This window comes from Bicyclus anynana, chromosome 20 (assembly GCF_947172395.1).
Source record: "Bicyclus anynana chromosome 20, ilBicAnyn1.1, whole genome shotgun sequence".
Taxonomy (NCBI): domain Eukaryota; kingdom Metazoa; phylum Arthropoda; class Insecta; order Lepidoptera; family Nymphalidae; genus Bicyclus; species Bicyclus anynana.
Genome location: NC_069102.1, coordinates 3,301,968 through 3,318,069, shown reverse-complemented (window position 1 = coordinate 3,318,069; position 16,102 = coordinate 3,301,968). Strand labels below are relative to the sequence as shown.

Genomic DNA, 16,102 nt, shown 5'->3' with positions numbered 1-16,102 from the left:
TTATGTTACCGGTGTGGTGATCGTCTTGGTTGTGAATGCAGATTTATTAACGCTGTTTGCCGATTCTGTTCTAAAAAAGGGCACATTGAAAAAATATGCTTAGTAAAGAAAAAATCTTTTAAGAAGAATATAAATTTTACTGAGGAACCAGATATACGCTTGAATGGAATTTACAGCATTCAATCTGAGACTAAAATACTGCCTTTTGTGGTCGAATTGTTATTGGAGGACATCCCTGTGGTATTGCAAGTAGATACAGGAGCGAGTTTTTCATTGGTAAATGAATACACTTGGAAGAAGATAAAATATCAAAACAAACAGATTACTCTTCGACCAGTGTCACTTACTCTACGTACGTGGACAAACACACCAGTGATTTTACTTGGTCAAACAACACTTCATGTTCAGTATAGAAATCTAAAATGTAACCTAAATGTAATCATAGCAAAAGGATGTGGTCCTAATCTTCTAGGACGGGACTGGTTGAACCCGCTGAACATAACATTGAACATTAATTGTATATCAAGCAATGATCTTGTAAACATTGACAAGACTATTTCAAAATATAGTGAAATCTTTGAGGACGAACTGGGTACATTTACTGGTGACCCTGTTACAATACATCTTAAACCAAATGCTACACCTAGATTTCTGAAAGCTCGTCCAGTACCATATGCCATCAAAGCTAGAGTAGAGCAAGAAATTGACCGGCTAGTGGCAGAGGGGGTACTACAACCCTTATCTTTTTCTGAGTGGGCAACACCTGTTGTGCCAATAATAAAGAAGTCAGGGGATATCCGGCTATGTGGAGATTACCGTAGTACTGTCAATCAAGCTACTGAATCGGATACTTTTCCTATGCCGACAGCCAATGAGGTATTTGCTACAGTGGCAGGTGCAAAGTTTTTTACAACATTAGACCTCGATCGAGCATACACACAAGTAAAAGTTACTGAGAGTACAGCCAAAATGTTAACTTTAAATACATGCAAGGGCCTATATTCAGTTCATCGATTACCATTCGGAGTCAAAGCATGCCCTGGAATATTTCAGAGACTTATGACAGCATTACTGGCAGGAATCCAGGGTGTTTCAGTTTTAATTGATGATATCATAGTGAGTGGTCCTACAATACTGATTATGCAACAAAGACTTGACAATGTTTTAAAACGTATACAGAAAGCTGGATTCCATCTTAACAAGAATAAATGTAAATTTGCTCAAGAAAAAGTAGAATTTTTAGGTTTTGTGATCAATGGAGATGGTATACACCCAGCTCCAAGTAAGGTGGAAGCTATTTTAAAAACACCAGAACCTAAGAATGTACGGGAGTTGCAAGCATTTTTAGGCTTGTATAACTTTTATGAAAGGTTTATACCTCATAAGGCAACAACATTGGAGCCGTTACACAGACTACTAGATAAATCTCAAACTTGGAGATGGACCCAAAGAGAACAGGATGCATTTAATAAAGCAAAACAGTTGCTAACATTTGAAACAACATTGGTTCATTATGATTTGAATAAACATGTAATTCTAACATGTGATAGTTCAGAATATGGCGTTGGAGCAGTGCTATCACATGTTATGGACGAGGGACATGAACGGCCTATTGCAATGAGCTCTAGGACATTAAATGCACATGAGCGAAGATATTCACAGTTAGATAAAGAGGCTACTGCGATTATGTTTGGCATTAAAAAATTTCACAATTATATAGCTGGCAGACAATTTACAATAGTGACCGATCACAAGCCGTTACTAGGAATATTTGATCCTAAAAGACCTATGCCATCCATTTTATCACCTCGGCTAACAAGAATCGCTATAGCATTAACAGCACATGATTATAGTATTACTTACCGACCTGGAAGTCAAATTGGCAATGCAGACAGTTTAAGTCGATGGCCGCTACCAGTCCCAGAGCAAGAAGATCAATCTTTGTGTGAAGTATTGCTAATGGCAGAAAAGGTGGAAGATTTTCCCTACACAGCTCATGAGATAGCTTCCGAAACTGCAAAAGATCAGACACTTTCACGAATTGTACATTTCTTAAGATGTGGATGGCCAGGCAAAGTTACTGATAGGGATCTACGAACATATTGGTTGCATAGAACAGAGTTGTCTTTACAAGATGGATGTATATTATTAGGATGCCGCGTTGTTATACCACCATCCCTTCGACAAACCGTCCTACGCATGCTTCATACTACTCATAATGGAATTGTTCATACCAAGGCATTGGCTAGGAGTTATGTGTGGTGGCCACAATTGAGCGACGACATAAGTCGACTAGTTCAAAGTTGCACTAAGTGTCTGGAAAATAGACGTATGCCTGAGAAATCGTCTCATGAATGGATTCTTCCATCAAGACCATGGTCCAGAATACATATAGATTTTGCAGGGCCATACATGAATAAAACATTTCTTATAGTAGTCGACGCTTTTTCTAAATGGCCTGAAGTTTTTATTGTAAGTAGCACAAATTCTAGAACAGTGATTGGCCATCTAAGAAATTTGTTTGCTACTCATGGTATTTGTGAAACCTTGGTCTCAGATAATGGTACTTCCTTTGTATCTCAAGAAATGAAATTATTTCTAGAATCAAATAAAATAAGACATCTGACGTCAGCACCTTACCATCCTGCCACCAATGGCTTGGCAGAGAGGATGGTACAAACTGTAAAAGACAAACTACGCAAAATACATGGACCATGGGAAGTTAAAATTCCAAATATGTTATTAGGCCTACGTGTTACACCATGCTCTTCTACAAATAAGAGTCCTTCAGAGCTTTTAATGAATAGACGCCTTCGTACTGTCATGGATACTTTGCATCCAGATAATATACAACATAGAAAAATAGAAAGTCAAGTAATAAAAAATGCACAGCAGAAAAACAGACAAAGTAATATAGGACAAAATGTAATGTATAGAAATTATATAAAAGGACCAAAATGGTTACCTGGACAAATCAAGGAAAAAGACGGTCCATCCAGCTATAAGATACAAACAGGAGAAGGAACCGTCTTAAGTAAAAGAGAGTGAGAACCTACCACCAACAAGTGGAACAAGTGGTGGAAATAATGAAATAATTGATGATACAGAGACAGGGGATGATGATAAAGCCAATCAGGAAGAAGAAAATCAGTATGAAATAGAAACAGACCCTATAATTGAAATACCGAGTGCTGAGAAATGGGAGGAGATATTAGGAATACCTAAATCAGCAGAGATTGATATGCCCGGAGGAAAAATTAGAACAAAAAGAAATGTTTATCATAAAGGTCCATATTATAGGCCGAGTCGTTCTAAGGAAGATGATGGTTAAATTTATGTTTATGCTATGTATATCTTTTAAATACTTTGCTATTGTATTTGGGATTTAAATTTGTTACTTACTTATTAATTAGTAGTTAATTAGTAATATACTTGGGAGGAAGGTATGTCATGTATATAATCTACATAAATTCTGTGTCTTTTCTAAACTTTAGTTGAATTAGGTAGGTAGTTGAATAATTACACTTTACAACTGTCATGTCTTGCTACCTAGCTCAATAAACGTTATCTAAATTATAAATCGTATTATTTAAACATAATAAAACCCAATATAATATTGAAAATGGTAATGGTAATAAAATTACAAATACTCACTTTATTTTTGTACATGTCCCTCTCATATTGCACATCATCCAACTTCTCTTGTACAGTAACTAAACGATTTTCCGCCTGCTCCAACTGTTTGAGAAGTTTGACCGAGTTGCTATTAGACACATCAGCGTCTTGTACACTGTTGTCTTGTCCGCAAGTGGCAAGCTTTGCTTTCAGGTTCACTATGTCTTGTTTGTACTGCTCCTTGTCTTTCACTATAAAGTAATAAATAAATAAATCATCATCATCCATTATAATCATCATTAACGGCCAGTCCACTGCCAGACATAGGCCTCTTGCATGGACTTCCAAACAGTCTCGTGCCGCGAGTATCCAGCGGCTCCCTGCAACCCGCTTGAAGACCTCAGACCACCTAGTGGAGGGTCGACCAACACTGCACTTTCTGGTGCAGGGTCCCTATTCCAGCACCTTGGGACCCCAACATCCATCAGCTCTTCGAACAATGTGGCCTGCCCATTGCCACTTCAGCTTCGTGACTCGCTGAGCTATATCAGAGACTTCAGTTCTTCAGCGGATCTCCTCATTTCTGATTTGATCACACAGAGAACCCCAAGCATAGCTCACTCCAGGTTAAAATCTATACTAATATTATAAAGCTGAAGAGTTTGTTTCTTTGTTTGATTGAACGCGCTAATCTCAGGAACTACTGGTTATCAGCTAGTAAATAAATATACTTGAACAATACACACATCTATAACTAGCCCCAAAGTACCCAACTTTAAAGCATAGACTGTGCTATGTGTACCAAGATAACTGATTTTATCATATACATATTTATATCACCATCATGATCAACATTAACAACCCATATTCGGCTCACTGTTGAGCACGAGTCTCCTCTCAGAATAAGAGGGATTAAGCTGATAGTCCACCACTCTGGTCCATTGTGGATTGGCAGACTTCAGACACATTTTTTTAAATAGTGTTAGATGTGTTACTAGGTCATGAAAAAAGAGGAAATTCCCATATCACATTGTTAGGTGTGGTCAACAAAGTACTTTATTTAAACAAATAATACCTAAATATTGTCTGCAATGTCGAGTTGTGTGTTTATGCAGTGTAAAAACTATATACATAAATAAATAATGGAATCAAAGACAAAATTGTGCATGTGTGCACTCAGTTTTGTAGCCTATTATTCTGATCACTTGCAGTGATTTTGTAGGGACATAACCGATCAATAGTATAAAATTATTATTGAGCAAGATACATACAAAGTTTGTCCATTTTCAAGTTGGTTCTGGCAAGCTCCTCCTGCAGGTAGTTCCGGTCAAATCTCTCAGCGTCCAGCGCAGCTTGCAGTCGCCGCACCTCGCCATGTAAAGAACGGAGGGCTGGTGGAGTTTCTGCTACTGTAGTCATACCTGTGGTGGCTCCAGCTACATCCTGACCACAGGCTTCTGTAATGGTCATTCATATCAATAGGTTGGAAGAAGTGAAGGGAGAGTAAGGACACAAAAAAAACTTATATCAGATTGCACTTGCATTGTTTCTGGAGGGAATATGGGGATTAAAGTTCAATATTAGAACGAGTGAGGGCTGGTGGAGTTTCTGCTACTGTAGTCATACCTGTGGTGGCTCCAGCTACATCCTGACCACAAGCTTCTGTAATGGTCATTCATATCAATAGGTTGGAAGAAGTGAAGGGAGAGTAAAGACACAAAAAAAACTTATATCAGATTGCACTTGCATTGTTTCTGGAGGGATTAAAGTTCAATATTAGAACGAGTACAGCTGCTCTGGACGATCTTAATAAATTTCGCTAGGCAAGAACAAAATGAATGAGAAAAAGGGAGTGTTAGTTAATTGACAAGTATGTCCTTAACCCTACACCCTTCGTTCACAAGTCTGGGGATCTGCTTGGAGTTTTACTCTCTATCACACGATGGATGGAATGTTTTAGCTTGGCAACTTTGTTCGTATCACTCCGCGATGATTCGCGCGGGCCGGGGGTAGTGTAGCGATGAATGAAACCACCCACACACCCACGACTGATGCACCTCATTTCCCCTCACGCACGATTTCACACCCGCGCAGTCTTTCCCCCTGTCGCCCGCATATCATGGGAGTGTCATTAACGAACTTGGCAGACTATAAGTTATTTCCTCTCTAGCTATGTTACATCCTGATAAAGTAACTTTCTATAGGTGAATGAGTTTTTCAGAAACAGAGCCCCTCCAAGGCGTGCTATGTCACTGCATCAGTCTATTATGTTTAGTTTTTAGGTTTAATTTAGTTAAGTTACCTAGTTACCTACAGTTTGATCTTCTAGTTAATAAATAGATTATTTCCTAATTAATAATATTTTTTCTTGGCTTTGACTTAAACCTCTTAATCTGAATTTGATAAAAACTTAGTAAACACACTCAGTCAAAACAACTAAAAAATAAAACTAGGAACGATACCTGTAATAGCAGTCAGAACATCTGTTGATGTTATTTTAGTACAATCCATCAGACGTTTACTAAATTTCAGTATAATTTCTTGATCTGATGCACTGAGTTGCTTACACATAGCCTTTTTTATGTCAACATCTTTAGAGTTAACACACACAAAGTAAAGCAAGAGTGAAGCTGCCAAATAGATTTCCTCCTCATTAACAGGTTCCAAGTTTCCATTTTCAAAATGGAATTCTGGATATTTTTCCAATATGAAATCCTGTATTGTGTGAGCATCTAAAATGGAAGATGTTGACTCGTCCAAGTTGAAATTCTCCCTTAAATGTGAAATAATGTCCACAAGCGATTCCACCGTTACAGGGTATACATCATTTGTATCTTTCTCAAAGTAGCATGTTATCTGAAAAAAAAAAGTTCATTTATAGAAGTTTGACGTTTTTATTTACTTTACAAGTTAGCCCTTGACTACAATCTCACCTGATGGTAAGTGATGATGCAATCTAAGATGGAAGCGGGCTAACTTGTTAGGAAGATGAAAATCCACACTCCTTTCGGTTTCTACATGGCATCATACCGGAATGCTAAATTGCTTGGCGGTACGTTTTTGCCGGTAGGGTGGTAACTAGCGACAACCAAAGCCTCCCACCAGCCAGACCTGGACCAATTAAGAAAATCTCACTCAGCCCAGCCGGGGATCGAACCCAGGCTTGTAAATCCTTCTTGTAAAAAGTGTTGTAAATCCGCTGTGCATACCACTGCGCCATGGAGGCCGTCAAACTTGAATTGTAAAAGTTGTATTAGGCCATCTAGGGAGAATTTATATGAAAGATACATAGGATCACCAGTGGCATGCACTTCATAGCTGCATAAATGCAATGCATACCCTGAGGATTCATTACAAACCTGTATTGGAGAAATTTTCCATTTTGTACAATTTGTTCTTATACGCTAAAGGTTAAATTGTACTATAAACACCTTTAATTCAATTTAATTTAATCTAATTCATTTTATAATCAAATTTCAAAACACATAAATATAGGTATGTATTTATCTTGACTTTCTGTGCACTATGAATGGACAAAGGAATGGACAAATTGTTATTGCTTTGAGATTGAGACATAATTTGTAAATGTTTTTTGAAAAGCTTGTCATGTTTTAGAGACACAGATATAGTAATAAGAGACTGCAGTACCCAAACATCTCAACCCCCCAACTACTAAATTCTATTCATTGTGGGTATAACAATAATTTGTCATCCACCATGAAAATATAAATAGGTTTACAATAACTTGAACAGATTTTTAATTTGTTTGTGTTTAAGAGAGTATAAAATTATATCTGTTTTCGAGTACTTCTCGTAAGATCAGCCGTTACATAAATTTGGCCATTTGGCAGTCACAGTCAGGCGCACACCTGGCGTTTAGCAAAACATCTGCAGAATACGACGCACAATGCAATAACAAAGCCCAATTAGTAAACTTACGAACAAAAATCACTAATTTACTGAAACAATATTATATTACAATAAATAGTAATAAAACAAAAAGATCATACCCAATTTTCAAGAATATTTTTCCATTTTCGTAACATGTTCAAAGTTATCAATATTTAATTGTATCAAAAATCAATATACGTATATTATTTACATGTAGTAATTGTATTTTTCTAAATTACAATTATTATTAATAAAATCTTAAAATTTAGCAGACAAATGATTTGAAAACAAAATGATCTTTCGACAGTTCACAGTTGTAACAAAATTCGCCGTTGCAATTTGAATTTTTTTTTTTCAACGTTCAAAGTCAAACTTCAAACAAAAGTTTTAAAAAGTCTATAAGGAATTCATATGTTAAGTAATTGCATAATGCTCACTAGGTTTAAAAAAGATAAATAAAACAGAAAAATTATGAAATTTTAAGCACGCGCGCAATTAATAAATATTGTTATTTTATTATTATGAAACAGAAAAATGATTTTTTATTTTCTATTTCTAATAGGGATGATCGATGATCATCGATATTGAAAGAAGAATATCGATGTTGCTATACTTATTATATCGTAACATCGATGTTATCGAAATTGATAATCGATTATCGATATTACTAACGGCCTCACGCACGAGCATTACAACGTAAGAAAAAAATTACATTTTTTATGAACGCACTAGCAGACGCCTGCGACTTCATCCACGTGAAATTTAGTTTTTCACAAATCTCGGGAACCATAAACTTTCCGGGATAAAAAGTAGCCTATGTGTTAATCCAGAGTAAAATCTATTTCCATTCCAAGTTCCAGCCAAATCTGTTCAGTAGTTGCAACTTTAAAGAGTAACAAACATCCAAACAAACATCCATGCAAATATCCATACAAACATACAAACTTTCGCGTTCATAGTATAAGTAAGACTCACAAATACAGGTTTATTCATTAATAAATAAACCTGTATAATTTTCTTATATTTCATTATGTTGTTAATGGAGAATTTTAACTATTTTTAAATGTTAGCTTTCTGTATTCTCCGTTGGAAACAAAAAATACTCGTGAAAAATTACGATAATTAGAATACAGAATTTTGCAGGCGGTGATCAGCTCGCGTTTAAAGCCTTTAGACCTCCTTAATCCGGCCCTATTGCAAAATCCATTCATAACATACGTACACTAACTCTGTTAAACTGCTTACTACCTCCCTGCCAAATTTCAAGTTTGTAGCATGAAAAATCAAGGACAAATAGAACTACAAACTTGTGAGAGCCTCTAGACCTCTTTAATCCGGCCCTATCGCAAAATCCATAATTAGTAAATACCTACTAACTATGGACTACCTCCCTGCCAAATTTCATCTTTGTACGTCATGCGGTTTTCGAAATTTCGTGAGAATGGCCTCTCGCATTTGTGTATTAGGAAGACTAACCGAGCGACGACCATACATTATTTTCCCCGTTTTGCCCACATTTTTGATCGGTGCTTTGCTCCTATTGGTCGTAGCTTGATGTTATGTAGCTAAAAAAAATTCAATTTTAACCATTAGTTCGTCAGTAGGTAAGGCAGAAGTACGATATTGCCTATAACAGGTGAGCTAATGTTGTGTGATGTAGTCACGTACAATATCGCGACCGTTAGCGGGAGTCTATATTTATGCAAACTTTGAATGCATGTAAAATCATAACCATTTGTTATTTTTAAATAAAACAAAAACTAGTGAATCTGTATATATAAAAGCTCTAATGTTTCAAATGACTTTGCGTACCTAGTAACATTATCCTTTGTCAGTGCTGAAATTAACGATGTTGGCTAAAATGATGAATATTGTGATTAATTAGTGATATTCGAAAAAACATCGATTTTTTCGAATATCGACATCCCTAATTTTCAATAAACAGAAACAGATTTTATCCACAGATCCTTCACAAATCACAGATTACATAACTATCGTAGCCACAGATTGTAGCCATTTTAATTAGAGCTAGGTTTAATCTGTGGTCTTGTTTGGCTGACATGGGTTACACCATAGATAATACGTTAATCTACGTATCTCATAATCTGTGGCAAATTTATTACTCTTTGATCTGTGGATAAATTACAATATACACATTTTTGGACTAGAACCCAGAGCCGTAAAGCTTATTATTAAAAAAAAAAAAAACATTTTTGTTTTGATTTTGTCGTAACTCGTAACTCGTAAGTCGTCGTTTCGTTTATTGAAAATGTTGCTCAATATGTGCTAAAGAGAAAAAAAAATATATTGTTTAAAACTATTACAAAAGGTGGTAAAACGCATAGTACAATACTTCAGTCTCCCTTAATTTAAGCTTTACTCAATTAACTGGTATCTTGTAATAATACTATATTTTTAACAATTAGTACAATAAATATAATTAAAGTTAATGTAGGTACTTATAATTGGTCCTTGGTTATCTTTATATGATCTAGAACTTGCAATTTGGTAGTGCATCAAAGTTCAAGAGTTTAGGAGTACCAACCTATTTGATTTCTAATAAAAACCATGTTTATTAAATTTCTTTATAGTTTACTTCTTGTGTGTTACGGTTATTGTGATTGCCTAGATTTGACTTCCAAAATGTCACCAACTAGAGCAGCAGGTTTGGTAATATTCAGACAAAGTAATCAAATAATTGAGTTTCTGATGCTGCAAACCTCTTATGGAGTACATCACTGGACTCCACCAAAAGGTTAGTATATTAAAATAATAAAGTATATAGCAGTGTTTGGCTCTGACTATTTTATTATTTACATATAGTGTATGTAACTACATATAGACAATAAAATTTAGGTATATTTAATTATAAGCCTGTTTTACTTGAAAATCCTTTCCTGATTGAAAATTCTTTTCCATCATATCAAATCATTTTATTTAACAGATAGAAGATATACATGAAGCTAAGAAATATTAACCTTCTTATTTGGATTTTTATCATAATAATAAGAAAATATTATGTAAAATAAACTGTAGAGGATATAAAAGAATACTAGGTATTAAAAAATCATCTTTACCCTACCAGTTCAATCAAAGACAACTCGCTGTGCCTCATAATCCAAAATTCAATTACTGACCACGACTCAATTCTCTGGTGTTCAGGTCCAGATAGAATTAATGATAGTATACATGAAGTTGAACAAAAAATTAATTATAAAACCTTATTGCATGATGTTTACAATACAGACTTTAGTTCTATCTTTCAAATTACTGATTGTAACCTAGCTGCCGAATTTTTACTCGGCAGCTAGGTTACAGTCAAACTTATAAATCAAAAATCATACACTAAACGTGCTTCGAAGCATAATAAAATTTTAAAACCCTGGATGACTGCTGGTTTATTACGATGTATCAGAAACAGAGACAAAATGCACCTAAATCTCAAAAAAGATCCTAATAACGATATTTTAACATTGTAACAATTTATTAAGCAAAATAAAGCTAGCATACGATTGAAATGAATTTTTAAAGGCAGCTTCAAATATTAAAAAGATGTGGCAGTTTGTAAATAGATTGGCCCAATATAAAACTAAGAGCCCACCAGGTAATAGCTTATTAAAGGTGTCGGGTTCTGAAATAGAGTCTGTAAACATGGTTAATGAACATTTTGCCACTATTGGCAAGGTGCTTGCAGAGAACGCTAGTTCCTCCGTAAATCTAGTATGTAATAATAACAAAAGAATCTTATCAGGTGTTGGCTCATTTGTCCTTCTTGATACTGATGAAGCAGAAGTTGGAAATCTAATTGATGGTCTCTAAAACAATAGTACAGCTGGTTGGGATAATATCTCAGCCGAGTTTCCGAAATGTTATAAAGATATTCTGACTCCTCTTATAACATACATCTGCAACAGAAGCTTTAATTGTGGTACATTTCCCAACATCTGGTAATCTGGTAATAAATTAGAAATCAATAATTATCGCCCAATATCGATTTTACCTACATTATCTAAAATTTTAGAACGGCTCATAAATAAAAGACTAATCAATAACTTAGAGGCTAAAAAGCTTCTTTCTAACAATCAGTTTGGTTTTCGGCAAGCAAAGTCAACTTCTGGAGCTGTTGGGGAGCTTACAGATTTTATTGTGGATGCCTTGGATAGGAAGCAGAAAGTTGTAGGGATTTTTCTTGACCTGGCCAAAGCTTTCGATACTGTTTGTCCATATCTTCTCGCACAAAAATTAGAACAAATAGGCATCCGGGGTAGGCAACTCAATCTTTTTCGTGACTACCTGAGGAAACAAAGTGTTAGAGTAGGTGGTATCGTAAGTCACGAATCAGACATTCTTTATGGAGTTCCTCAAGGAAGCATCCTCGGACCGACCTTATTTTTGGCATTTATAAATGACCTTTGCAACATACAGTTGGCTAATGGAAAAATAATAACATATGCTGATGACACGGTTCTTCTTTTCAAAGGTAAAAACTGGACTGAAGTTTATAACACAGCTCAAACAGGTTTAAATAAAGTCAATGAATGGCTCATTGTTAATAGGCTTACACTAAATTCACTTAAAAGTAAATATATCTGCTTCAGCATAAGAAACACATCTCTGACTAACAATCCTTCTCATAAACTGACAGCTCACTCTAGTGTATGTCTTACTAGAAATTATACTCAATGCTCTTGCCTACCGTTGGAAATGGCTCATACAGTGAAGTATCTAGGAGTGATAATTGATAGCCAGCTATCCTTTCAACCACATATCAATACTGTCACTCAACGAGTAAGGAAGTTAACTGCTATATTTAAGAACTTAAGGAGTGTGGTTGATTATAAGACCTTGAAATGTGTGTATACTTCACTGTGTGAGTCCATTCTAACTTACTGTATCACTGCATGGGTAGGAGCTTGTACATCTCATATGCTTCCTCTTGAAAGAGCTCAAAGGCTTGTTCTAAAAGTAGCTACATGTAGGCCTTTTGATTACCCTACTCGTGATCTATATAGTTATTGTCAAGTCCTAACAGTTAGGCAATTGTTTATACTTAATATTATAATGTGTCAACATAAACAAAATAATTTTAAACATAATATTAAATACAGACGGAGGAAAGACAAAATTTGTGATGTTAAACATTGTAGAACTAGCTTTGCTTAAAAGCATTTATCATTTCTTGGAAAGCATCTGTACAATGTAGCTAGCAAAGTAATGGAATTGCGTTCATTGACTAACAATACTTGTAGAATCAATGTTAAAACCTGGCTTTAAACATTAGATTACGATGAAACTGTAAAATTGCTAAAGATTCTTAGATAATAACTTAAACTTACTAGCACGCACACTCTCATGTAACACATACGCTACCTTTAAATTATTAAAATAAAACTGGTATAAATTACAAATGCACATATTTTAAGTTTTAATTGTATTTTTAACTCAAATTATATATAAATTGGAAAAATTATAAGTTATGTATAAATTTGATTATATAAGCTACCTTATAAACTAAATCACAATTTAATATTAAGTTTTTAATTATACTTGTACAGCAGCTAAAAATATTGTAATCTTCGTTCGTGAAGAGATGGTGGTTGTAACACAAAATCTTTTATAGATTTTAGCACAACTGCCGTTTCAACCTATTCTGTATAAAAATGTTTTTTGCTCAATAAATCATTTATTCATTTATTCATTATTCAGTTAGTCATTGAAAACAGAATTGTTTTATGGCAAAGGACCATCTCTTCTTGATTGGTTCAGCTGGATCATTTTATAAAATTTGTTGCAATTTTACCGCTTTACCGCTTTAGACTGCGTGGTTGTCATAATATCAAGTGAGATCACAGAAATGACTTGTCACATGAAAAAAATCTCTTCTACTACCGTTTCATTTGCTAATTTTGTCATTCACCAAGTTCCACGAGGAACTAAGTGACTTTGGTTTGAGATCCTTAGTATGATTTATACAATGATAATTATTATAACTACTATATAATAATTAAACATTGAAAACAGAATTGTTTTATGGCAAAGGACCATCTCTTCTTGATTGGTTCAGCTGGATCATTTTATAAAATTTGTTGCAATTTTACCGCTACCTTTACCGCTTTAGACTGCATGGTTGTCATAATATCAAGTGAGATCACAGAAATTACTTGTCACATGAAAAAAATCTCTTCTACTACCGTTTCATTTGCTAATTTTGTCATTCACCAAGTTCCACGAGGAACTAAGTGACTTTGGTTTGAGATCCTTAGTATGATTTATAACAACAATGATAATTATTATAACTACTATATAATAATTATCATTGTTGATGAACATCCACTTCTGAACATGGACTTCTCATAAGGACTTCCAAACAATACAGTTTTGTTTTGGTTTTTTTCAGGTCATGTAGACCCTGGAGAGTCTGACTGGGTGACAGCATTACGTGAGACCAAAGAAGAGGCAGGTTTATCTGAGGCTGATTTGGAGGTGAACAGTAGTTACATGTTATATACTGACTAGTGTACAATAATCAATTTATTTGATTTGTATAAAAAAAAAACTTGAAATGTCTTGTTTCATGATAAAATCATATTATTCTCAAATATGATCCTGTGAACTGTGATATTTTAGATAAATAAACTTGAAGTTAAACAACACAAGAAATAAATGCAATAAATTGTAGATACAGGAATTATATTTTCTGCAATCTACATAAGCATTACAACTGCAAGTTATTTTCACCAGGTTGTTCCTTTTTAAAGTAGTTGTGGATTATAATGGCATGGTGTTTTAAATTTTTAGGTTTTCAAAGATATATCTAAAACTTTAAACTACAAGGTTAATGGAAAACCAAAGGCAGTTGTATATTGGCTAGCAAAGCTTAAAAATCCAGATCAAAAAGTCACTCTGTCACATGAACATCAAGACCTGAAGTGGCTTCCATTACAGCCCGCCCAAGAAGTTTCTGGTTTTAAAGACATGCAAGACTTGCTTGCAGAATTTCATGATATGGCTTTGAAAGCTGTAAACAAATGATGAAAAATAGATAGATAAGTGTGTGTGTATGTAAAAAATAAAAATATATTATTAAAATATTTGTGTACTTTATTTTATTTTTATTGTAAGTACTAGCGGACGCCCACGGCATCGGGGATGAAACTTCCGAATAGTTACTCTTACGTAATAGTAGATTGTTATACAAGGGGCTAAAAAGACCCATTATATACGAGGTATTTTTAGGGCCCGAGACGAAGGCGAGGGCCGCCTAAATAGAAACCGAGTCTATAATGGGTTTAGCCCCACGTGTTACACTCTGCTTTTCACTACGATTGCGAGAAAATAAAATAGTTTAGTACAATATTCAATGATTTATTTTAATTGAAAATTAAATATACAAAGTCTACAATTTTGGATATTATGCTGATAGATGCTTTTACCCAGTAACATAATTTCCGACTACTGTGAAGATAAATAATAAGTATGTAAGATAAACGTGGGAGATAATAGTTTAAAAAACTCCTTTCGTAAGTGAATCCATTCGTTGTTGTTTTCTCCACTTATAAAATTTTTCGTAGGTAAGTACCTATTTAAGTAAATGCGTCTCGACTTTGATGGTATAGATTGAAAATTTCATCCATCTCCAAATTAGGATCACCATTCTCACTAGATAAAGACAATAATAACAATTATTGTTGAAAAATATGTAAGTTACGGTCACAAATTGACAATTAATTTCTGAAAAAAATCAAGTGTGTATTATTCACGCCAATTGTTTTTTAAATTCTCGCTTTTTAATTTTATTTTACAACACCGTAAAGGATGTCCCATGTCTTCAAATCTCGCTCTATTCGCAACTCAAACAAAAATTAAATAAAAAAATTAACGCATTCCACAGACAAGAATGCTGCATTTCATTCCAATTTAAAGTTTTTTATTTATTTTTCAAAACAATCAGTGCCTTATCTATAATGATTCTATTTTCGAATAAAACCTCCTCCGTTTTATAATAGGCTAGTACTTGGCTAGTACTCGTAACAGACACAAGAATTAAAAAAACAAAATTACTTAAGCCCCTAGAGGCTAATATGCTTGTTTAGCCCCGATGTGGAGTGGTAATATGACAGTGTTTTTGAGCAAGAGTAGTGAAAAATATTTTGTATGAAGTGCTGCCCTCCAGCGCTCACGGTACAAAAACTTGAGCGTAGTTCTCTCAGGCACAATATAGATGGCACGCATGAAGCACATTATTTGATTAAAATCACTCCTGTTCAGACTATGAAAGTAAAAAAAAATATAGTTTCAAATATGACAGTTTAGCTGTCTTTGATTTTTTTCTGTTGTTGCTGTAGTGATGTTTTAATCTGTATTAATTTTTATGTATGCAATGTAAGGTATGTCAATAAAAAATCAGTACATATACATAATCGGCATAGATGATACCTCATACCATGTTCCTTGGATGATACATTATATATTGAGAATCGGGATCAGAGTTTAATTTAAAACATGGTGACAGCGGTGAACGAAAAATATTAAAATAAGACGTAATCGGTACAAATAAGTGTTTATAATGGGTATTACTTGTGGATTCGGTGTACAT

General features: G+C 34.5%; 2 protein-coding genes across 4 annotated transcripts in view; one reads left to right on the top strand and one right to left on the bottom strand.

Moving 5' to 3' along the window:
• LOC112052870 (repetitive organellar protein) overlaps positions 1–7,886 on the bottom strand; it is a 31,375-nt gene extending 23,489 nt beyond the window's left edge. The window contains exons 1-4 of the mRNA XM_052887761.1: positions 7,626–7,886; positions 6,078–6,471; positions 4,887–5,072; positions 3,655–3,866 (exon numbers count right to left, since the gene is read on the bottom strand). Coding sequence (XP_052743721.1) covers positions 3,655–3,866; positions 4,887–5,072; positions 6,078–6,471; positions 7,626–7,661 — 828 coding nt within the window. The 5' untranslated portion in view covers positions 7,662–7,886. The remainder of the gene's footprint in view (positions 1–3,654; positions 3,867–4,886; positions 5,073–6,077; positions 6,472–7,625) is intronic.
• A 1,793-nt stretch (positions 7,887–9,679) lies between these two features.
• On the top strand, positions 9,680–14,599 carry LOC112052881 (bis(5'-nucleosyl)-tetraphosphatase [asymmetrical]). Of its 3 annotated transcripts, none has more exons than XM_052887751.1 (4): positions 9,680–9,735; positions 10,098–10,261; positions 13,904–13,989; positions 14,305–14,599. In XM_052887751.1, exons 2-4 carry the CDS (start codon positions 10,150–10,152, stop codon positions 14,536–14,538), a joined length of 432 nt encoding a protein of 143 aa, XP_052743711.1. In that variant the 5' UTR covers positions 9,680–9,735; positions 10,098–10,149; the 3' UTR covers positions 14,539–14,599. The 3 variants fall into 3 exon arrangements, with proteins under 3 accessions (XP_052743711.1, XP_023947886.1, XP_023947885.1); XM_024092118.2 differs by having other exon boundaries at positions 9,684–9,835; XM_024092117.2 differs by lacking the exon at positions 9,680–9,735 and having other exon boundaries at positions 9,757–10,261.
• The last annotated feature ends 1,503 nt before the right edge of the window (positions 14,600–16,102 follow it).